The sequence below is a fragment of the Leguminivora glycinivorella genome, chromosome 2 (genome assembly GCF_023078275.1).
Source record: "Leguminivora glycinivorella isolate SPB_JAAS2020 chromosome 2, LegGlyc_1.1, whole genome shotgun sequence".
In the NCBI taxonomy this organism is placed as follows: domain Eukaryota; kingdom Metazoa; phylum Arthropoda; class Insecta; order Lepidoptera; family Tortricidae; genus Leguminivora; species Leguminivora glycinivorella.
Genome location: NC_062972.1, coordinates 27813356 through 27837743, shown reverse-complemented (window position 1 = coordinate 27837743; position 24388 = coordinate 27813356). Strand labels below are relative to the sequence as shown.

Sequence of the window (24388 nt, the reverse complement as noted above, 5' to 3'; positions counted from 1 at the left end):
CGCAGCCCGCGCACTGTGGCCTAACTAGTACTCGTATAAGTGTTCGAACTTGTCGCTCGTCCATTTTATGTCAATCTAACTAAACCAATCACGAGGGCGGCTATATATACCCTCACATTAGAAGTACCTAGAATGTTCTATAACATACTAGAATATTATCGAAAACAATTAACTTAAGAAAGGAAATGTATAGAGTTTTGTAGAGTGTGTCATTACTTTTGTGCCAACCCAATATTTGCTATTTATTTATGTTTGAAAATGAAATGAGATCGCTCTTGAGCGAAAATACCGCCTTAAATTGTTTACCTTAGTTGGGGTTGCTATTTTTTTGTATCTTTTTGTGTTGTCCTTTATTGAGGTGTGCAATAAAGATTATTTGTTTTGTATTGTTCAGAAGTGGTCATTCTCACCCGCTGCGAGCATAGGACGTGCGAGACCGACCACTCGCCCATTTGCAAGTGCAAACACACCATATAAACGCCTAGATGGGCGTCTAGCCAAGAACGACCAAGACTTTAGAAAATATTGAAAATAAAAAATCTGGGAACTCGTAAAGTACATACAACTTTAAATCGCGCAGTGTAGTTTGTTATTTACATGAAAAACTCTTCAGACGCCAACTAAAACGAAAATGACTGAAATCAGTCCATCAAACGCCAACTGAAATGATTTTAACATTATGGCCAAACTTAAAACTTTTGCACTTCGATTCTTAAAACGCGAGCTATTTTCTTCACACGATTGGCAGTGATTAGAATTTAAGTTCCGAGGTTCTGTAATGGTATATCTAGGATGTGTATACCCAAGTGTTAGGGATATTTTCACACCAAGAGTTATTGGGTAGGGTTAAACGCTAGTATGGACAATCGTAGGTAATTTTTTAGGTATAATGTAATATGTATAAAAGAGTAAGTTGGAAATTCGTTGAATTCCTAGTCAGAACAGTCGGTTGAAGATCTACTCGGTCTATTTCCTTCGCACGATTGTCAGTGATTACATTTCCAAGGTTTTAAGTTGGTATCGGGCCATCTGTACATCGAACTGTAAGTGAGCTCTGCACGCTATCGCTATGAGTTTTGCAACGGGGTAGGGCTAAGAGCTAGCGCCGATATTTCGACAAACTAGTTTTATCGACCAGATTAGTTTTCTTAATCGCGCTGTTGTTTTATCAACAGAATGTCCGGAAAATGACATAACGCTGCGGTAAGAGCCTTATCATTTTTCATACATTCCGAAATCGCATGCGTTCATTGTTGCGTCTATCGCATAACCAAACGCGCTGTAGACGTAGTAAATACATTGAAAGAAAAATTTCTTTCAAGGCTGAATTGTAGTATGGTGCTCCAAACTCTTATACTGCTGTATTGGATCGGGTATGGTTGGGATACTGGAGCCTTGGGAACTCATAACACACTGATCATATTTTTATGCGTTTGGTTATAGACGTTCATCAATCTGAGACATCATCACATCACCTAGCGGACTGGATAAAGCGGCGGATTGGAAAAGCTGCACATAAACAGTGCAAGCTCTTAAACTATTCGTTTAGGGTGGAAAAAGGGATGGTTACGCAGTTATTTATTAAGCCGACTCATTTCGGCCAAGGCCGTACCTGCCATAACTCACATGGGTTATATACTTATAAACACGCATGACTTATGGCCGTAATGGGAAAATTTCCTGAAAGGAACTACTTAATACTGCTATTACGGTAAGTGGCGAAGTTTTATAATTTCCGGGGTGAAAAATTGCCCATGTGTAAGTAATTGGTTTATGATGATTATGCAGGTTGACCTAATAAACTGCACACTCAGTTAATTTCGAAAATGCAACGACCATAAAAATAAGCAGGAGGTAACCTGCTGCAGAGGTACATAAACTTATTTTCCCCTCACTACACTGAGAGAAAATACAACCAGTTTTCATGTTCGTTCAACAAGTTTTTTGGTTAAAATAGCGCCTACGTGCTCTTTGGTTCAAACAACAAGCTACTTGTCATTTGAATCGGCAATATATTTGAATCAACAAGTCGATTTTATAAAAACAACCTGACACATATTGTTTTAAACATACGTTTGGTTGATTCAAACGGATAAACCGCAACAAGTCGAACTTGTTAAATTCACAATGCAAATTTCTCTCAGTGTAGCTTGGAAACATATGTTTTGTCCTTTAATACCAGCGGGTAAAAACGCATTTTATCCACTAGTGGGTAAAGTAATTTGACCTTGAATAAAGTCAAATTAACTGCTTCAAAGTTGATAAAAGTAGGTGAATCTAGTAATAAAGATGATTTACCACCTGTGGAACTACTGAAAAAAGTTTTTGCGTTGTAGTTTCCTCGCTATAGTGAGGGGAAAAGTTTTGAGTTACACTCGGGTGCAAATGTATTTTACTTCTCGTGTGTTTCAATTCCACACGGCGTTAAAATACAACTTTGCCCCCCTGTATAACAAATAACTATTATCCCTTTGGAGGCACTCGTCAAGATCACTCTGAACCATCATATTCTTGTATATAGTTCTTGAACAAAATCTCGTATTATACAGCATGTATCTGATTGAAAAGCCAACACTTAAACCCGTTAACGTTTAGATCATACTGAGCGACTTTTACTAAAAAAAAATTGGCTGTTTCTTATATTTTGGTCGTGTTAAGCTGAATTTTTCTATGGGAGCTTCAATATTTTTTTCGCGATTTCAGTCTTGGTCCCATAGCAGAAATTACTCAGTATGATCTAAACGTTAACGGGTTTAAGTGTTGGCTTTTCGTTCAGATATATGCTGTATATGTTAGAATGACGATGAATGAACCTTAAGTGCACGATCTTTTTGATGTGCCCGTTGTTTTAAAATTCAAGTCCATTTAGGGTTAAATTCTAAAACAGTGTTTTAGGCTCTTATGATAGTTATGAATGTTATGACAGCGACAAACTTATTTTGTAAACCTAATTAATTTTCATGCAAATAGAGATTTTTTTAAGATGTGTTGCTGATAGTACCTACAACACTACCTAAAAGCTTGTGAAACAAATATATCATGGGAATAGAGACGTGGCGTGTATAATGTATATTTTAATATATTTTTGCCGAACCTTGGCCGCACCTATCATGACATGAGTTATTCCCTTTGCTTGGGTACCGTACCTAACGCTGGTAAATCCAAGCTCCATAGCTAAGCGTTCTGACGTATCAATAAGAGCCAACTGAAACGTCAGCGTGCACTTACCATACAATTTGCGTTGCAGCGAAGTTGAGTTGCAGATCGTTTGTATCGGCCCCAACAAGATAAAAATCTATAATTATAGATTTACCTCTATTATACGGGTACGGACACACGAGACAATTTACACTATAAATAATTGAAGTGGTCCGCGAATTTCCAAACATGCAGAATCTAAAGGTGAATTTATTAATATTTATTTCAGTGGTTCATTCTAGTAGTCTCATGCATATGTCTTAACAAGCACAGAAATGTGTGTCTTGGGTGAGAATTTTGTTTACGTCTAACCGAAGGCACAAATTTTCCATTTTTTAAATTATTAATCGATTTCAAAAAACGAGGAGGAGATTCTCAATTCGTCGGGATTTTCTAAGCTCATATCAGTTGTTGTCCTGAATCAATCTTAAACCTCGTTAATCACGCTATACGCTGGTTGGTCAGTGTCATCTGTGTAGCTCTGTAAGTGTTGCGAATCCCCGCCCTGAACCAGCTGAAAACAATGGCGGGCGAGGCCGACGCGGGCGCGGCGATAACAGAACATTAGACAAATTAATTCGCTTATCTATGGCTATAATATAGGACAGCAAGTTATGGCGAACCTACAGTTACTGGAGTTTGTCAGGTAATGTTTTTATAAGTAACAGAATGCTCTTCATTCGCGTAAACCTGGCTACAATTGGAATAAAAAAAACATTTGCTTTAAAATAGAAGATTGTGTCACTACCACTAGAGACACAGAAAACTAAAACATGGTACCTATGCAAAACTGTAAGAAAAAAATGCGTCCAAGAACAGAAAAGTGTCACTTTGCTCCCATCAGCTAAGAATAGTCCCACACTGCTGGATGCTCCCTACTAGCAGAGAAAAGAGACCCCTTTCCGAAAAGATGATTTGTAAGGGTTACCCTCATCGGGCAGAATAATTTTGGTCAGAAACACACTTCGCATAAATTGGTTCGCAGAAACACTTTCGGTCGAATGGTAATTTAGCAGTAAACTTAGTTATTATAACAATATTCTGCCATACGACACATTTGGCAGAATATTGTTTTCCAGAACATTACTTTGGTCGACTTTGTTTTAGCATAATCGTATGTAATGTTGTTGTAATGTACCATAATAATCGTATAGCATACTATTACAACAGCAGAATTATGACACTCTATCGAAAAGGAAATTCCCAAGGCCCCGTTAGGTACGACGACGAGAGAAGCGAGGAGGAGTGTTAGGTATCTTGCATCCCTAAAACATCTGACTCGCTATCAGAAAGCAAATTTCAACTTTATGCCGCCTAAATATTATGCACAAAATTATCTGCGAATGCGAAAAAGTACTATTCGACTAGAAGACTATTACGCTCATGAACATTATGCCACGTACGATTCGGTAGGTATTATAAAAATCTGCGAAATGATTTATGCCAAAGCATATTCTGCGTAAGGTGTTTCTGCCAAACGTGACTTCTGCCAAGAAGTATTATACAAATCAAATATATGCGAAAAAATTTCTGCAATTCAATAGTACCGATTTGTAAACCGATTTGTAAAAAATAAGTTAGCGTCAAATTGTAGGATGAGTGTCGTCCGGTAGGATGCCAAGAAGATTGACAGCGTTGCATGGCCGCGCTGAATGCCAGGAATTCCTTAAACAGTTACAACCATTATTGGAATATATTTTTTAGGAGCGATTTCATTTTTGATGAATGACAAAATATCTGCAGACGCAGGCAATTTCACACGCCCTGCTTATGATGGCGACTAATCCTGCTTGCAGTGCGTGTGATGTATACCACCGTAATTTGGGTTCCGTACTTCAAAAGTTCGTCTGCCTGTACGTCTGTCACGGCCTATTCTACGAAAATACTAGATCACATCTACGTAATATAAATAATCCATCCATTTATTAGGTATAAAATGTATTGTTTGGCTAATAATTACTATAATTTTATTCTATTTTGGTTTCTTCTTTGTTTCAATGTTATCCATTAGGTAAACGATTAGATTTTAATCACAGATAACTTACCTCATTAGGCAAATAAACATCCAGTTAAACCACTCACGGAAATTAAAAACAAAACATTTGTGTCAAACATTTTGAATTTCCGATTCGATTCCAAATTCAAATCACACGCGAACTTTTCTGTTACACGTTACCGCCTTAACGCGATGAAATTAAAGTCTAAATTCATGTAATTAAAAAGTAAACGTAAGTTGGTTTTTGTCTGAAATACTGAATAGTCAAACTTTTTAAATCACTTATGACCGTTCTTATTGCGATAAAATTAGAGTTTAATATAGCACTATGAGCGGTAAAAGTAAGTTGGGTATGCCTGATCGGCCAGTTAGCTCCGTTTCGGTCCAAAACGAGCTCCTGACGCGGCGGCTACATTGTTTCTGGCTGTATTGTTTGAGCACAGCGAAACAACGAACTAACAGAAGGCTTGCTGAACTGCGCAGACGTTATTTTTGTTTAAGTTAATGACCCTAAGTTTTAGCAGACTCTCATGTGTCAATGCGAGTCACATATGCGAGAATGATTAGTCCTCCTTTCTCTTCATGGGAGGTTTATATTAGACAAATGAAATAGGTGATGTTAAGTTAAAAAGCATTGCATTGAAAGCACAAAATTATGTGAGTTATTCCTTTTGTTTATCTAAATTGACGTTGGTGACTATCAATCATTTTTTCCAGCAGTGATGAGTCACTTTTAATAGAAAAAAAATCTAATCGGAAAAGACCTACTGTGTGCGTATATAATTATATTGTGTCCGAGGTCACTTCGCACTGATGCGCTGTGTGTAGGTATATCCGTGCGAATGCGAGCGTTAATTTTGATGTGTGTGGGTGACACTATCTTGTATGACTTGTATGACGCCACTGCTTTGATATTGGCACAGCGTCTGTGCTTTAAATATGGTGGACTGTTTACTTGTAATTGCTGATGAAAAGGGTACCAATTAACGTGCCTATAGCGCCAAATATAGCTGGACTTAAAAAGTGTAGCTTCTAGATCTCGTACCTAGTTTCGTAGCACTCAAAATGGTTTTTTTTTCAGAGCTGGCTCTTAATCTACATCTGCAGCATTCAGATCAATTTATGCAGCCTCTTAGTTTTGGCGAATTGACGTATCGGTAACAATCAAACTTGCCAATGTCAAGGACTCTTTTACAAGCAATTAGGAAGATAAATGATATGATTTACTGGATATTAGTGCCAAATCGCGTCACGCGCACTCATGCAAGCCTATCGTATCGTGCAACTACTTGCGTTAGACTGTATAGCTTATCAACTAATCACGTTGTAGTCTTAAGTCCGTGGCATTTCTTCTTGGCTAGCTTCTAATAGTTTCTATCTTCTCTATCTTATATCTGCAGTTCAGTTCAGATCAATGAAGCCTCCAGGCTTGGCAGATTGTCGCATCGTTTGGCAACAATCCAATGTCAAACCTACACTCGGCCCAAGGACTGAAAGCTATTAGGAAGATAAATGACGCGTTGAACCTTGGCTAATGCCGCCTTTCAGCCAAGTTTCGGTGAAAGCAATAGTTGTAAAAGTAATATAAGTTTTGTTATTTTTAGGGTTTCGTGTATAGTCAGCGACAAATTGACCTGTGACAGTTGTTTAGAAATTAGAGGGAGAGGGTTCAATTTGATTGCCACACATCCCTTTTTGTACAGGGAGAAATGTGGTTTTCAATATATTTAACCATTTTCGCGGTTCCATATTATGAAGCTTTATGAAGAATAATCATGTAGGTTTATCTACTTATTTACCCATCAATAAACTTCTCTAAGAAACAGTTGCATTGCATTGCACCAAACCGATTGTCATCGAATTTAGCGTACGCATTTTTTTGTATGGGAATTTTCATAGACGGTTTATGATGCAACTGGCCCTAAGTGGAGTTAGAAAAGCCAAATAAAAGGTATTTAGTCGGATTACGAAATTACTAAAAAAACGAATTAAGACGAAAAACTACACATAGGATATAGTATTTTATGCAACATGCGTTTAAAGGAGGTCAAAAAAGACGAGTGGCGTGGGTAACAATTTGAGGCGAAGCCGAAGGCGAGCCGAAGACGTCATGAGTATTTTTTGACTCAGTTAAACACCGTTGCATACAACACTTTTTCTACGACCATGCACTTAGTTTTTAATTGTTTTCTTGAATAACTTTCGTAACACTGTTTCCTGTATTTTGACGCAAAGGTTTGAACTGTCAGCTCAGCTGCCCAAAGCCTTCCCGCGCACGCGCGCAGTATCGTTATAACAATGCGTTGCCATGGTTACAGAGCCAAACAATGCGTTTTCAGTGTTTTCGATACTGCGCGGCGCGGAAATCCGGCGGACGCTGGCTTTGGGGAATAGACTTTTATGTAGGGCTTTAAATATCTATGCACGACCCTGTAAATGACGAATAACAGTTCGGGAGTAGAAAAAATTAATTAACATAATCCATAAGACAAGTCCAAGTAACAATATGTATATAAACTATTAAAAAGTATGGAATATTATGCACGAGAGACCAATCTCACTGAGTCGAGTAACAAACATCTAGGGCTTATTGCTTTATTTTAAACCTAAGCGCGTGGGCGACGAGTATACCTAATTTATATCGCTCAGTGATTCGACATTGGCAATGATATCACTCAACGGATTAAGAATACGCAAGTAGCGTATGATATTTATAAGATGTAACGAATAAGTTATACCTACCTATTTTTTGCTATTACACTCCTTATGTGCTAACTTTGATTATTAATTGGTAGTTTAAATGATGTTCCCCATATTGGGAAGTCAAAAGTAAGTATGAGTTAATAATACCTAATACAGTTGATAATAGCAGAAGACGAAGAGCAATAAGAATAATCGTGGCAGTGGCATCCAGCAAAGAAAGAGTTCCAAAAAGCTGCTATGCCGGAGGTTAAAATTGCTATAATATCAGGGGCGGCTCACTCCGCGATTCTATCGCCGCGCTACAAGTACATGCTGGCGGCCGCGACTTCGCGGCCTAATCAGGGGTGGCGCGCATTCTCACAGAACGCACGTTCGCACTTTCTTTTGTTACTTTACGTCGTGAGTTTTTTTAGGTACATATGCGTTGTCCGCGTGTGGAATGGCTAATAATGCTTAGTTAAATAAATATCATGAATAAAATAAATACCATAGGACATTTTTACACAGATCTACTATTGATTAAGTCTCCCGGAGAGGTTCAATAAGGCTTGTGATGTTGGAACTTAAACAAAAATGTATAAATACTATATATATACCTAGAAAGTACCCAAAAGCTGAATATAATAGTATAAAATTTTATCTGAGTATTAATTCGTTTTAATCCATAGGCAACCTTATCACCGGACGCCTAATATTCATTATAATACCCATGTTTGGTGAAAATTTCATACATTTATGTTGGTAAACTTCGGTGCACGTGCGGCTCGTTTCTTTGTAAGACTTTTGTAGGCATTTAAAAAGGCGGCATGTCGTGAACATCAAAGCAGTGGGCCTTCTGTACTTGTACTATTATATATTCTGTGATAATATTATGATTGCCAAACTGATATACCTAATAGATGACACCTCAAGAAAATGCTTAATATCTATGGCATGAAAATTTAGCGAGGTCCAATAGCTCATTTATTTAACCCTCTACTGCATAGGGACTGAGCCATTTATGGCCAATTTATCTTCAACTAATATCGACAGCTCAAATAAAAAAAGTAGGTAAGTAGTATAAGTTCAACTTCATAAAACATTTTGATTATTCAGACGATAAAGGGTTAAGTACAAATGTAATAAATAATACTTAAGTACAATGCATGTAATTGTAAAAACCCATTGTCACAACAATAATTTCTTGAAAAGAGGCCGTTACAAACGTACTATGTCAATCAATCATTTCATCAAAACCCCATTCAGTATTCAATTTTCATCGCGTAGTATCACGATCGCAGCATGCTATTGGAGTATTTGTTACGAGTTAACTTTACTGTAATAGCGTAGAATAGGACACGCCTACGCAGCTACGTTTCGTAGTAAAGGGCAATTAAAGTAACTTTGTCGAAGTATCCTTGTAATTTTCTGGCTAATAACTATGATTATTTTAAACGTTATCACGTATCTAAACACAAACATTCAACTCAAATAGCTAGGTGCCTCTATAGCTATATACCTAGGTTTCAAGAATATTGCATTCATTCGATGTGTAAGTAGTCATATGCGCGCGATTTCAGTATTAGATTACAGTCGAGGAGCAAATCCCCGTTGTACCGACTGTACTGTACCTGCCCTTAGGTTCATCTGGGTTATCCATACTAATATTATAAATGGGAAAGTGTGTGGGTCTGTTTGTTTGTCCGTCTTTCACGGCAAAACGGAGCGATGAATTGACGTGATTTTTTAAGTGGAGATAGTTGACGGGCTAGAAAGTTACAATAGGCTACTTTTTTCTCTTTCTAACCCCCCACATTGCTGAAATGGGGGGTGAAATTTTGTATGAAGCATTCCGCAATTTTTCGAATTTAACGCAAGCGAAGCCGCGGGCAAAAGCTAGTGTAAAATGTAAATGACAACCTGACAGAATATCATCATCATTCTCTTGCCCTTATCCCAGTTACCTTCCTCTTCCATACATCTTCTATCACCCGTCATTATCATTAACTTGCTTTCGTTTCGTATCATTTCACACACAGCCCATCCACCTCTTCCCCGGCTTAGAATGTAATGTATAAACACTGAAATTCAAATACCATTTCGGCAATCTTCATAGAATCCACAAAACTAGACTAATCTTCAATCCATTGTTAACGAAGAAAAAGAAATTCAAATGCCAACAAATCACTATCTAACTGCTCAATCTGCGCGAATTTTTCCTTTCCCCACAAATTGCACTAACAAATTCATCAGTAATATGCCTTATCTGTTTGTGACACGGTCTATCAGTGATCAGTAAATTGTCGTAATGGTTCGATCGCGTGCGCAACTCAGGAAGTAATCGCGGTATTTTGTCCGTTGCAACACATCATGTTTACAGAAACAATCAAAACGATGGCATGGATCTATTTGATATGGAGAGATTTAGGTGGTACAAGCTGGCTCTACAATTCAGCACAAACATTTATTTATTAAAATTAAGGATGCCGTTAACGCGCTGGTGCTGGTATCCTTAGCGGGAAGATCGGGTAAGATCCACCTTTACCATCCATACCATACCATCTTCAAAATAACCTACAACAGCAATTTTACCATCCATAAGGGGCTTCATTCTAATAGGCTACCTCAGCTGACCCTTTAGCACAACTTGCCTTGTCGCGCGCGAGACCATACCTACATCAAGCGCGACTTCAAGTATGGACTCGCGCGCGACAAGGCAAGTTGCGCTATACGGGCAGGTGTATGTAAAGGTAGTGTACCTATGTATGACTTTTAACGTTATACTATTTCAAGATAACAGTGACCGCTTTCCATCAGGCGGACCGTATACCTGTTTGCCACCGACGTGGTATAAAAATAAAAGATTTTAAAATCCCGCAATCGGAATTGAAACATAAAAGTGACTGTCATTATCATAATAGCTCTTAAATACTGTGATCAACTATGATGTTCCGGACCAAGACATCCCGCCCAAGGATCATCTAAGCGCGGTCTTCAATGAGGTGTCAAAGTCTCTGTCGATGTCACGGAATCTATTTAAAACACTCGAATTCACCTCGTCTTGCTACTAGATAGGTTAGATGAGTAATTTTGAATATTCTTTGGTAAAAAGGTTCCTGAAAACAGTGAAAACGGTCAGAAGACTCGGAAGGATCATGCAAATTGACATACCCGTATATATCTCTCTAGGTCGGGCGGAATCTCTTCAGTCTCTCTCTCTCCCTCCTCCTTGCTCTGCTCATTCTGTTCTACTCTTACTTCGCTCACTTTTCCGCTCTGTTTCGGTGCAGCATTTTCTTTATTGTTGCTCTCCTGTAAACAATTATTAATAGATAGATTAGCACCCAATAAATTTTAAAATAACATACACAAGTTTAAACAATGTTCGCACAACTAAATAGGTACAAGCAGCGGCTGATCCATACAAGCCAATTCTCACAGGCTTGCCTAAAATTGATTACTAGTAAAGTACCTAATGTAAAGGTAGGTTTCTTTTTGCTCAGTGTTGCCTCGCAGAAATTTTTACCAGTCGCCACTGATACGTACATGTAAGGCAGCGTCCCCACTTAGGCGTCGCGTGTCTCGCGGCCGCAAGACATGCGTCTTATGAGTGTGGATGGTCCCTAAGAGTACGTGATGTACGGTCCCGGACTTCAGTTGATCCATTGAGTGTATCCTTACATAAACCTAACCACAAAATTAAAAAACTCAAAAACTATAAGAGATACTTTGATCAAACCAAAAATCGTTGAAAGAGTTAATTAGCATGCATCACCTCACCAAAATAGAGGGGGGGGGACATACTTTTTACGACTTTGAGAGCTGATATCTCAAAAACCGTTCACTTTAAGAAAAATGTTTTTTAGAAAACTTTATATCATTTTAAAAGACCTTTCCATTGATACCCCACACGGGTATGTACATCGAAAAAAAAATTTTCATCCCTCAGTTACATGTATGGGGGGCCCCACCCCCAATTCTTTTTTTTACTATTTAGTGTCATAATTTTGTAGCGGTTCATACAACACATATTCCCATCAAATTTCATCACTGTAGTACTTATAGTTTCCGAGTAAATCGGCTGTGACAGACGGACAGACGGACAGACGGACAGACGGACAGACGGACATGACGAAACTATAAGGGTTCCGTTTTTGCCATTTTGGCTACGGAACCCTAAAAACCCCCGATCTAGTGGACCGATTTTCATGAAACATGGCAAAGAACACTCCAGACTAATTCATCAGCTTTCAAACAAAAAAAACTAAATCTAAATCGGCTCATCCGTTCAGGGCTACGATGATGCCAGAGACAGACAGACAGATAAACCGACAGACACATCAAACTTATAACACCCAGTCGTTTTTGCGACGGCGGTTAAAAACAATCTAAACAAACATACATTTCCGGCTTTACAGATTAGAAATCTAGGGCCCCTAGGCACTTCGCATAGTAGTTGCATTACCAGCGGCCCCTTAAATTAATCGGGGGCCTCCTTCATCATTGCCCTTGCATTCAAAAAACCATAGTCAAGCAACCAAAGGCAACTTTCCGTTGAAATCCGGCTCTATATCATACAACTATTACTAATAAAAAGAATAAAGAGAATAAAGAATAAAGAGTAAAGAGAATAAAGAGTTTATACATACATACATACATACTATTTAGGCGTAAAATTGCCGCTACCTACTCCAGGATAACTAAAGATTCTTCCGATTTTTTTGTTAATTATAATTACCATGAGAAATTGTGAAGAAAAAACTAATTTTCCATACTGAGTAACAGCCTTTCGGAAGTGGCACAGTCGATATCCAGTGTTTTGTAAAGTCTGTTTTGTTTTTCGAGTAGGTAATAATTTTGGTTACTTACCTACGACCCAAATATAACCCATCACCTGAGCAAGTGAGCATGTCAACAGCAAACAGACCAACGAACTATTAATGCCTAATCGATACGTCTTGGCATTTACGGGGTGAAGAAACAGGGAACGAATACATCAGACGACCAGCCTGCTCAATATTTCAGTGCTTGCCTGCTTGGAGGGTTGGACTTGAACATTGCTCAGCCGAGTAACTTTATTGAGCTAATTAGTTATGATAAATACTCGTTTAGTCACAGCAAGGCTCGGTCGGAAATGGTTATAGTATATCCACATTCGTTGGCATGTACTTTTCGCGTATTTCGTTTGAAAATTTGTTATTTTTAAACGGTTTCTAGGATAACAAGGCCTCTAGCCATATGTAAATTTGTTGAGGCTCCATGGCGAGCGATGCGCAACTCGCTCTGTCACACCAATACGGAAGAACGATAAAAAGAGATTACTACCATATTAGATTGTCAACGATTTTACTTTTGGCTAACAATTTTAATTGTCAAACTAAGCGGATTAGGAAAATGAATACCCGTGAAAGAAAATGAATTTCTTATGTCAAATTAAACCAATTTAGTTAGATAACAATAATGCTCTTGAAAGTTGAAAAGTTTGCGAACTGATGAAAGTTTGGAGTAAATTCGAAATAAATGGGTATTTACCGCTATTTTTAAACCGGTTCAGAGCCTTGCTAGTCAGCGCGACACTAAAATGAGTCTATATAGCGTTAACATCAAACAACGTTATCTGCCTGTATATCGCTCAAACGCGTAAAAAGCTGATGGAGATGGAGACAGCTACTGGTTTGAGTGTTTTTTGCGGTTGATAAGGACGAAGGACGAAGAGAAATTTTGAGAAATTGTTAACAGAGGAGATACTAAAATGATTAGCTATTTTTTGCACTCTAAATGAACCCTTTGTTTTGAGAAATTGTTAACAGAGGAGATACTAAAATGATTAGCTATTTTTTGCACTCTAAATAAAAGCTGAAGGAAACATATAGGTACAACCCCCATCCACACATTCTTTATCTTGATAGCTAACACTACTGAATTCACCCTCTAACACTCCTGGTGCCATAGCCAAATAGCATTTCTGCGACGCGAAACGAAAACGAAACGCCGCGAAAGGTAGTCTGGCTCTGTCACGCCAGTACGCAAGAGAGATAGAGATAGATATGTACGAGCGTTTCGTTTCGTAAGCGTTTGTGCCATTCGGCTACTTACCCTGATCGGTTGGTTGGGCTGATAAAGCCCTAGTGAGAATACTAAAATGACTGAAGTTAGCAAGTTGTTGGTAGCTTTCTTCTTTACTCTAATTGAGGCAGAATGGAGAATTTGCAAACTTCAGTGTTCTCAGTAAAGACTTCCTTTGGAGAGTCTATGCAGGACAGGAATTGGAAAATATACGAAAATGGCTATGTGTACGACTGGTCTGGCTCACTCGGTAGTGACCCTGCCTGCTAAGCCGCAGTCCTGGATTTGAATCCCGGCAAGGGCATTTATTTGTGTGATGAGCACAGATATTTGTTCCTGAGTCATGGATGTTTTCTATGTATATAAGTATGTATTTATCTATTTAAGTATGTATATCGTTGCTTAGCACCCATAGTACAAGCTTTGCTTAGTTTGGGGCTAAGTTGATCTGTGTAAGGTGTCCCCAATATTTATTTATTTATTTATTTATATGGTCAGTACCGACTCATGTATATTTGGAGTATATTTCTAAACTAACTGAAAATAATAATTCACATGGTCCAAGGTTGATCCAAATTTTGTTTAAACTTATTGTATCTAAGTGAAATGGCTGTGACATATTGATAGATGGGCGGGCACAATACATCTCCTACGGTTAATTTATTTGTTTTTGATCCAGGGCCCACCCGGTATATGGGTTCTGTGTTTTCCATTTTGGCTGTGCTGCCCTAAAATGAAACCCTACATAGAATTGAGAATGGCTTCATAAAATTAACCTTCTATTCCACTCATATAATTTTATTAAAACATGAATGAACCTACCTTTAATAAGCCTTCAGTATTAAAAGGTAATTGCCAATGAAAACCAGCAGCTGACTAATTTATACAAATAGTTTAACTAAGTACAATACAATTATTTTAAACCCTATGCTAACCACTCTAAGCACCATAAAATATTCACCACTTAAGCTCACTTGTTTACAAAAAGTTCCACCAAGCACTAATTTACATAAAAAACACAAAATTAACTTAAATTGCGGCGATTTGAGAAATTAGCCGGTGAATGCAGCAACGTCGATGCGCACCGGCTCTCACTGGCTGGAAAATCGATAGTGCGATATGCTAGACGAAGCAAACAACAGGTGGTTAATGGTTACCGTTTGGCGCTAACTTTACAGAGTATAGTCTAACTCACGTCTGGTCGCGTCGGCAGCCCCAGTCGCGCTTTTTCATTTTCTATCTCACGCCTTTTCACTGCAATTAGCCTTTCTAAATCCGATGTAGATAGCATTGTAACGCTTAACGCGAAAGTCCAGTTTTCACATGCAAAAGTGGGGTATGGTATTATTCTATGCCATTATTGATCGCACACTGATTAATGTTATATACGATAGATGATCTAAAGCTCCGAGAAATCTAGGAATATTATACAATAAATAAATAATAAAGCGATACGTGACGACAATAAAGTCGTTAGAGAGAGAGCGTGTTTGAAAATGTTGACAACTTTGACGTTGACACTGACAGTTTTGACAGAGGAATTGTATAAGGTTCCGTTCCGTTCCGGTCACATTTCTATAGCAGTACGGTGCATAATAACCGAGTATATGTATAGCTATTATATTGTAACACATTTCCCAATTTGCCACGAGTTTAAATATTGTATTTTATATATTTATAAATCCTTCACACTCATATACTTTAACATAAAGTGAATTGAATACGTTCGCATTTTTTAGTTTTACAATCTTTTGAAACATTTCGACCTTGAAATGACACGAAAGTCGAACTGTGACAGTGACACTGACAAGTTAATCAAGTTATAGGTTAGCCGCATTAAACTGGTATTTTCAATTAAAAAATTCAATTATTTATAACTTTTATATCTTAAAACACTTGACGGTTAGACTTACATAACAGTTTATCAAGTAACATACTTATAAACTAATCAACGCTTTGGCATGCGTAGTGAGTTTGGTTAGCCTAAGTGTTAAAGTGTTTTTGAATAGTTTGAATGAAATATTAACTTTATCTCGGTTTATAATGGACGCTGATTATGATAAGAAAATCGCAGAGCTCAAGAGTAAGATTAAGAGCTATCCAGACTTCCCCAAAAAGGGCATCCTATTTTGGTTAGTATTCTATGTCATTCAGATGTCAGTGTTCCTTGACCAAAGAGCTGGCGACTTCCTCGCACAATGTATCAGCATTGCAATACAACCAGGAAATGTCGCCAGTATCCTTGGTACAATGACTCAAGGGCCTATTGTAGACTTTAGCTAGCTTTTAAGTTTAGTCTTAGTTTCTTATATAATTATGTAAATATGATCATGTAAAGACTTTTCATGATAGTAATGATTAAATAACTTGATCATGTTGCATGATGTTTTATTTTTATTTTAGATTATTAGAACATTAAATTTGGTATAAAGTTCATGTAACATTAGTATCATTAGTTTTTAAGCATTATTTAAGAGTATTGTGATTGTTTTAATTTTAGACATTTTTCTATGAAATAAATTTTATCTTTATCTTTTTTATCTTTATTATTATAAATATTTCTCACAATACTATTGGAGGGTGATATAACTTTTTTCTAACATACATTTCTTTAATGATTTATATCTTGTGCTGTTATAATAAGATTAAATAAATCAATGGTGTATTATAAGTTAAATAACATTCATACATCTGTACATAATTATATTAGGGATTATTGAAATAATTTTAAATATTGTATAGACAGTATTGAAATTTGAATTATATCTTTTCCAGGGACATATTCTCAGCCATATCTGACGGTGCCACATGCCGACTACTCCAAGGCTTACTAGTTGACACAGTGCGCAGCAAGTTTCCAGGCATTGAGGCAGTAGTAGGGCTGGAGTCGCGGGGCTTCCTGTTCGCATTCTCCCTGGCTGCGGAGCTGGGCGTGGGCTGTTTGCCTGTGCGGAAGAAGGGCAAACTGCCGGGCGAGGTGGTGGCATATAAATATGATTTGGAGTATGGCTCAGTGAGTATCATTTTAGGCTTTTCTATATGACAAAAGTAAAATAAAAATAAACATTCATATCTAGTAGCCACCAAGTCACTCAATTTGTCAAAAATAAGACATGTCAGAGGATGCGGGTGGCGCAGGACAGGTCATTGTGGCAATCTTTGGGAGAGGCCTATGTCCAGCAGTGGACGTCTTCCGGCTGATATGATGATGATGATGAAGACATCTCAGGTTTCAAAATATTCAGGAACAGTGTGAAAGACAAAATATATTTTTGCAAAAACTAAGATTTTTTTACATTGCATACTCTAGGCCTACAATTGTATTTTTCATGGCATTCTTTGCTACTGTAGACATCAAAATAATTTTTTTTTTGTTATACTACGTAGGTGGCAAACAAGCGTACGGCCCGCCTGATGGAAAGTGGTCACCGTAACCTATGGACGCCTGCAACTCAAAGAGTGTCACATGCGCGTTGCCACCCCATTAGAAACTTGTACATTCCCTTTTGCTGTGTTAAATACACAGTGGATAAATTGTCCATCCAACATAAAAAGTAAATAAATTGTGTAGGTAGCAGTGTGTATTTATTTTGAAGAGAACTAATTAAGTCCTAATCTCAAATTTCAGGATATTCTGGAGATCAAGAAAGACTCGGTCCATCCCGGCCTCAAGTGCCTCATTGTAGACGACCTCATAGCCACTGGCGGTTCCTTGTCTGCTGCTGTGAGCCTTCTCAAGACTACTGGAGCAGAGGTGTCTGGATGCTTGGCGGTCCTGGAGTTGGAGTCGCTAAACGGTCGCAAAAACATTCCTGAAGGTATACCTGTACATTCTTTGATAAAGTATGATTAGCATTTAATAATGGGAAAAATCCGCATTTTCCAAAATCAAGCGGGTTACACCATCCAAAAACAATATTGCATTGCACCACTGAATAATAAAGAGCTAGTTAGGCCGAAATTCATCAGGATTATCTGTAAAGTTGTAATACTTGAAATTTATATGAATACCATAACCATACCAGCCCAACATTCCATATGGGGTATAAGATAGGATCATAAAATAAAGTACAAAGCGTTTTGAAGTATTTTAAAACTTTTCTTTAAGAGACAAGATATTTCTAAATAAAGATATTCTATTTGTAAGATGTAAGCTGTTATTATCCAAAGTTCTATTACTTGTAGTCTTGTATATTATGAATGCTTGTTGAAAATGAGCAAAGTTTTTGTACAACATTTAATATAAGGGTTGTAATTTTTAAATGCCAATGAAACCATTGATTCAATTAAAAGTTGAATGTCTCATCATTCCTGTTACTAGCAAGGCAAGCTCCGGATCGGCGCGAAAGTGTCTCGCAAATCTCGCCTGCGAGCTGCGAGATATATGTACTATCCATCTGTATTAAAATAGTTACCCCTATATTCATAAACGTACTCTAAAGTTATCAAACCGATAAAGTTTGTTTGTCCTTTTCTATCACACCAATACGTCGGAAAGGGACAAACGAACTTTATCGGCTTGATAACTTACGAGTATGAGTACGAGTACGTTTATGAATAAGGGGGTTAGAATAAGATGGGTAGTCTATCTAGCCCAGATAATGTCGCGCCTCTGTGGCGGTGGCTGTCTAATAATAATAATATAAGTACATAATTATTGTTCACAAAATGAGGATATTTTATAAAATAAAATATTTGTATTGTTTTAAATAATTGTTTTATTATAATTCTACTAAAGCTAATAACACAGTACAAAGTTATGAATAGTTACATCCAAAAATGTTGAAATATTTCATTCATGCTAGTTAGATCAATAAGTACCTTTATTTTATGTAGGTAAATACTGTAAATATATTTTTTTCCGATCTTATTCCAAATTTACTAACAATATCATCTCATGTAAGGTCATAAAATTAAATATATACTTAAAATGAACAAAATACTTTAAAATATAACTTTGAATTGAACATCTAACTAAACGGTAGGTATCCTTAAGCTGGTGTTTAATGGAATTATGAATATAAATATCAGTTTTAGCCATTTCAGAACATTCTAGGGTAACTTAGAATGTTCTGAAAAGGCCAATGGAAATAAACAAAAATTAAATGCGTTATAACCAAATGAATCATATCTAATCTATGTACCTAAAATGGCATTTCATTGATGATACCTTTGTACCTTTATCATTCATGAAATCATGGCCAAAAGATGAAATTTTATGCCATTCGCCTACCGTAATAATCACAGGCAAACTCTGCTCAAATTCAGACAATTACTTATTGAAATATTTAAACTGGACACTAGTCTCAAAGGCCGTATATCGAATATTAGATTAGTTTTGAGAACTATAAACTAGTTACACTTTTGACCAACGCTCTTTTCATCAAACTTCAGCTACATTGCTTAAATATTTCAAGAAGTCACATAACATCCCATTGTTTAATGCTGTTGCTCAATTTGGAAACCAGTTTGCTCTTGGACTTCCTGCGGGATTTCCACTTCTTGCTTAGGCTTGGCTGTGGTAGGGTGTCCAGCTTGCTGCTGGGTAGGCTTGCCAGTTCCATGCTGATGCTGTTCTTGCTCAGGCGTGCCAGTGGTTACTTGTTCTTGTTGGCCTGTGGGTTTGCCTGTAGGTACTTGGTGTTGTTGCTGGCCTGTGGGGGCAGTTGCTTGCTGCTGCTCATTTGGCTTGCCAGTTTTTGAGGTGGTTCCATGTTGTTGCTGTTGGTCTGTAGGCTTGCCAGTAGTGCTGGTTTGGACAGGCTTAGGGTAGTGACAAATAATAGGCTTGGCAGTCACGGTTTGTTGGACATCACGACTGTCCCTCTGAATTTGCTCGGCAGGGTAGTGACAGATTCTTGGCGTAGCAGACTCTTGAACGTCACGGTTGCCCCTCTCATTTGTCTTACTTGTCTCTTCGTCATCAAAAACTTCGACCAGAAAATCGTATCCTCTGAGGATGTTAGGGCTCTTGAGAGAAATGGTGACGTTGTCGTGCCCGACTCCGCCGCTGGCGATGCTCGCTACGCCGTCCTTGCCGTCCCGCAGATCAGTCACGTTGATCGCAGTTATGAGGCCGGTGGTGTTCACGAAGATATCTATCCCAGGCCTGACCGCAGACTTCCAGTCGCCAGCGTAGTGCCCTTGGAATGCTGGTTTCTGGCTCGCGGTGCCATTGTAACCCTCGTGTATGTCGTTGGCGCTGGCGAACGCCGCAACTGCGAGCACTGCGATCACTTTGCAATACATTTTGGATGTCCTGATGGATGTTGGGAGTGAACTGATGCTGATCCAATTTACGTGAGCCTTTTATACGGCGTTTAAGGAAAATTTGAGGCATGAAATCACTCCGTTCTTTTTGTGTGTCTCTTAGTCATAACGCTTCCATCAGGAAAATATCCCGCGTACAGTCGGTGACACAAGCGTGAATAATGTTTCATTTGTTGTTATTCATTGCACCCTGTTGCACTCTCATTGAGTCATGTACGTGTTGGGGAAATTTAATCTTTGGAATTTTACCACTGAATTGAGCTGGGAATTTAATTAATCAGGAATTCTACCACGAAATATTGTTGAATCGAAAAACACAAGGGGATTTACTTAACGCAGAATAAGTTATTACTAAATACTTGTACCTATACATTTTAATTGTTAACATCGTACCTAAATTCTAGTAAGTCGAAAATGCCATTTGACCTAATCGCATGTTTGTCTCTCAGAGCAAAATTGTATGTACTAACTTTCAGTGGAAACTGTTTTGGCTAATGTGTTAACATATCGTTATTGTATACTATAAGAAATTATGTATGCTGTTTGTTTCCCTAATCAATAAAATAAAAATAAATAAAATATTTATTATGCAAGGTTAACTTTTTAATGGCAAGACACATATGACTAACTTGTCAGTCTTATCACCAATAAACGCATATTAGATATACCTACTTAAATAAAAAAAAATGCAATTTATTTAGTTTAGTTGCTTAATGTAGGTACATATTACCTGCTTATTTAACATGGTGCTTCATTAGCTCAGTGTCCCAAAAATGATCTCAGTCACTGACAGACAAGAACACCACGCGCAGTTTGATACCTGCTCCGTGGATGGACAGGACTTTTAGGATATTTAATTTTAAAATATCTTCTAGCTTGCTTTTATATCACTACTAAAGCTTGTATTAAATTATGTACCTATGTATGTATGTAAACACTTTATTGTACATAAGACAAGTTAGGACATAGAAATAAAGTATAGTTATGGCACATCTCGGACACTGGCTATCAAATATATGAAAGAGGCGCGTTCCTAGCACACATTCTAAGCTCGTGTAGGTGAACGCGTAACATGCTTGTGTGAGTGAGATATGACAGGTTGACTGTTCGCGTTTTTGACAGGCGGTAACTGTGAGGTAACCGAGAGGGGGTGGGCGGCGCTTTCAGAGGGGAGCGGAAGTGGCTATACTGTACGATAGTACTCTTTATTATACTGTGGTTATGGTGTACAAAGGCGAACTTATCCCTATAAGGGATCTATTCCAGTCAACCTTTGAATTAAATTAGATGTTGAAGTCTGAGTTACGTTTTAAGTGCTTAGTAACCGACTTCAAAAAAAGGAGGAACTTAAATTCGACTGAATGTTTTTTTTAAATAAGTATATACACCGTGTTTCACTTAACACTAAAAACCTGAAAACAGTTTGTTCAGAATCGAGAGTAGAATCGATTCAGCTATATCTTGATGGGGGTAATATTTTTATTTAAATTTGTATTATTAGTTATTTTTTACGTGCCTATTCTATTGTACTCGTAAGACAACATTGTGTATATCGCATTGCTAGAGGTTGTTTACCTTTTTCAGTATTTAGGGGTATTAATACTGGCTGGTTACTTGGACGATTATTTTTTCGCTACGAGTTTGACGTTGTTTGTCAGTTTAATCTTAATGTTTATCATAAGTCATAACAAATTGAACTCGTACCTAATTACAACCTTGTCATTTTAAACATTGGGTTTAAATTTGATTACCTGTCCAATTTGAAGTTTACTGTGACAAAGCTTTAAAGTGTTTTACGGTGACATATTAGCTGTCTATTGGTAAACCTTATGTCGTTGCAGTAACGTACACAAATAAATAGTTTTGTGGTTTATGGTGGAAGTTAGCAATTATTTTATTGAGTGTAGAGCTAAAAGTCAAGTAGAGCTGTACAAAAAATTAAAAATTCAATTCAAAAAAAAGTAACCATCAGATTAAAAGATGAATACTCTAGATGAGTTTAAAAAAATAAAAATCAATTGGGGTGTCTGAGGTTTTGAGTGTTACCGGAAACACCGTGTATACATTTCTTGCGTATATCGAAATTAAAATGATTTCCTGTACTGAGGCAATATCTAGCAGACAAGCTTCTAAACATGGATAACAGTAGGCACTATAATTAAACTAATTATGTGTAGTAATGCTGTAACAATAACCCTCTATGTCTCACCTCACGGGTGAATCAGCCAACCTGTTGTAGGTAAGTTTCCTAGACAAGAATTATTCTTGTGCCTAATTTTTATAGTAAGTAGGTAAATAAGGTAACATAATGAATTGAAGGCATGTTTACAAAAACAACATAACTGCATGCTCCACCGTAGACCGCATCATCACTTACCATCTGGTGTGATCGTAATCAAACGTCTACCTATTAAAAAAAAAAACTACACTAGACATGAATTTACAGGAAACTAAAAAACTAAATGTCTTCTTATGTCCCATGTCTTTGTTTAAATACAAGAAAATGGTAAAATTATACCTGCTCGATTTACAAAAAGGAAACCAACCCCAGTAGATATAATTGAATAATTTATAATTAAACATTTCTATTTTTATTTATTTTATATATATTTTTAATTATTTTTATTTTTAATTATCGTCCCATTAGCATACAAGATTACATATATATTACATACCTTTATGTACAGATACTCACACGCGCACTCACACACACACACACACACACACACACACACACACACACACACACACACCCAATTACTCAGTTGCCCACACACATACAGTCGCCGTAGCCTTTAGTGCAATGTATGGCAGTTGCTGGAATCGTGGACGACCTAGCTAGGGGCTAGTCTGAAAATCAGCGCTAGATAGCTCACTATGTCTAACTAGCACATGCTGAGACTCGTACCCATTGCCTAGTTTCTAAGTGTATGTACTTTCGTTTATTATTATATTTTTTTTTCTGTTCTGTAAATGTAGTATTAAGTTATTAAGTTGTACAATATTCTTAGTTGTGGCAATAAATATTATTTTATTTTATTTTATTTTAGATATTCGAGATATACCTACGTGATTTTATTAATAGGCCAATAGTTCCGAAATATACTGTTACACATTTCAAAGACCAGTACTTTTGGAAAAAGAATTTAAAAATAAGTTCGTAGCTTATTTTTTTATTTTTATTTATTATAAATGGGCTTACTCTTGACCACAGACTAGCCAAAGGCAAAGACGTGGCCTACGATGGAGTGAGCTCGCCCAGAAGATGCCTGTTCACTCTTGATTTAATGCGGTTTTTGTAAAATTTTGTTAGTTAAGAATAAGAATCGTTTTATTTGCCAAAAACAGAAGAATACAATTATATATTATTATTTAAAATAAATTGCAGGCAACTATAACATAAAATAATACTAAAACTACTTAAAAATTAAATTAAATAAAAACCTGAGCGAGCAATGGCAAATGGGTATACAACCTGTTTTTATTGAATTCCGTTAACTTTAAGGGATGGTTCTTTAGATCGAATATAATTAATTTCTCTAAGAAACTAGTGTCTTAACTCTTACGGTTATCGAGTTATTAAAAATATAAAAATAATTACTGAACATGTGTGTGACAGCCTTTACCACTTCTCAATGTTATTTGTTATAATGTGATGTCAATCACTTGACACTGACTTGAATATTATTATTCTTAAGGATCTCTCACACTAACTAATTCATTTATTATGTATGAAAACGATGAAAAAATTTTTTTTGCGAATTTAACAGAGTTCCTGATAATGAACCTAACAACGTGTCGAATTTAACGGAAAACAAAAAAAACACGGTGTATGAGAGAGGTACAAGTTTATCTTTTTATTTCATTTTTTTCATTTTTTCATCTTTGGATTTATATCAATCCTTCCATCCGCAGTGTAGATATGTAGTTGTAAATATTTTTGGAGTCTAATTTTGGAAAATTGGGGTCATTTTTGGACACTACCTTTTGCTCTACTTGTAGAATGTAGAACCTGCTATAATACCAATAACTCAAATGCGCAAAAATGTTAGTTATGTTGTTTTTGTAAACGTGCTTTCAATTCAAACCAGCCTCTTGCACCATGAGCCGTCTTTACTGACCACATGACTGTTTCTTTGGCTGTCGATGTTTAACCAAATCTTTTAGTACACAGAC

The 24388-nt window shown here is 37.1% G+C and overlaps 3 protein-coding genes across 5 annotated transcripts in view; 1 reads left to right on the top strand and 2 right to left on the bottom strand.

Moving 5' to 3' along the window:
• The window catches only part of LOC125242355 (trichohyalin-like), a 31773-nt gene extending 16312 nt beyond the window's left edge, over positions 1-15461 (bottom strand). Inside the window, exons 1-2 of one of the 3 annotated variants that reach the window (XM_048151133.1) lie at positions 14765-15461; positions 11048-11188 (exon numbers count right to left, since the gene is read on the bottom strand). Coding sequence is in view for 1 of the 3 variants with exons in the window: in XM_048151131.1 (XP_048007088.1) it covers positions 11048-11188; positions 15138-15233 (237 nt within the window). In the remaining 2 variants the exon portion in view is untranslated. Of the gene's footprint in view, positions 1-5243; positions 5594-11047; positions 11189-14764 lie in introns of those variants that run through there. The other 2 variants (XM_048151131.1, XM_048151132.1) reach the window with 2 other exon arrangements.
• Positions 15462-15761: 300 nt separating this feature from the next.
• LOC125241475 (adenine phosphoribosyltransferase) lies at positions 15762-18652 on the top strand. The gene is made up of 3 exons (XM_048149990.1): positions 15762-16074; positions 16718-16955; positions 17571-18652. The coding sequence occupies exons 1-3, from the start codon at positions 15986-15988 to the stop codon at positions 17793-17795; spliced, it is 552 nt and encodes a 183-aa protein (XP_048005947.1). The 5' UTR covers positions 15762-15985; the 3' UTR covers positions 17796-18652.
• A 251-nt stretch (positions 18653-18903) lies between these two features.
• LOC125241467 (mediator of RNA polymerase II transcription subunit 15-like) lies at positions 18904-20243 on the bottom strand. Its single transcript, XM_048149978.1, has one exon. It carries the CDS (start codon positions 20189-20191, stop codon positions 19382-19384), a length of 810 nt encoding a protein of 269 aa, XP_048005935.1. The 5' UTR covers positions 20192-20243; the 3' UTR covers positions 18904-19381.
• Between the last annotated feature and the right edge of the window lie 4145 nt (positions 20244-24388).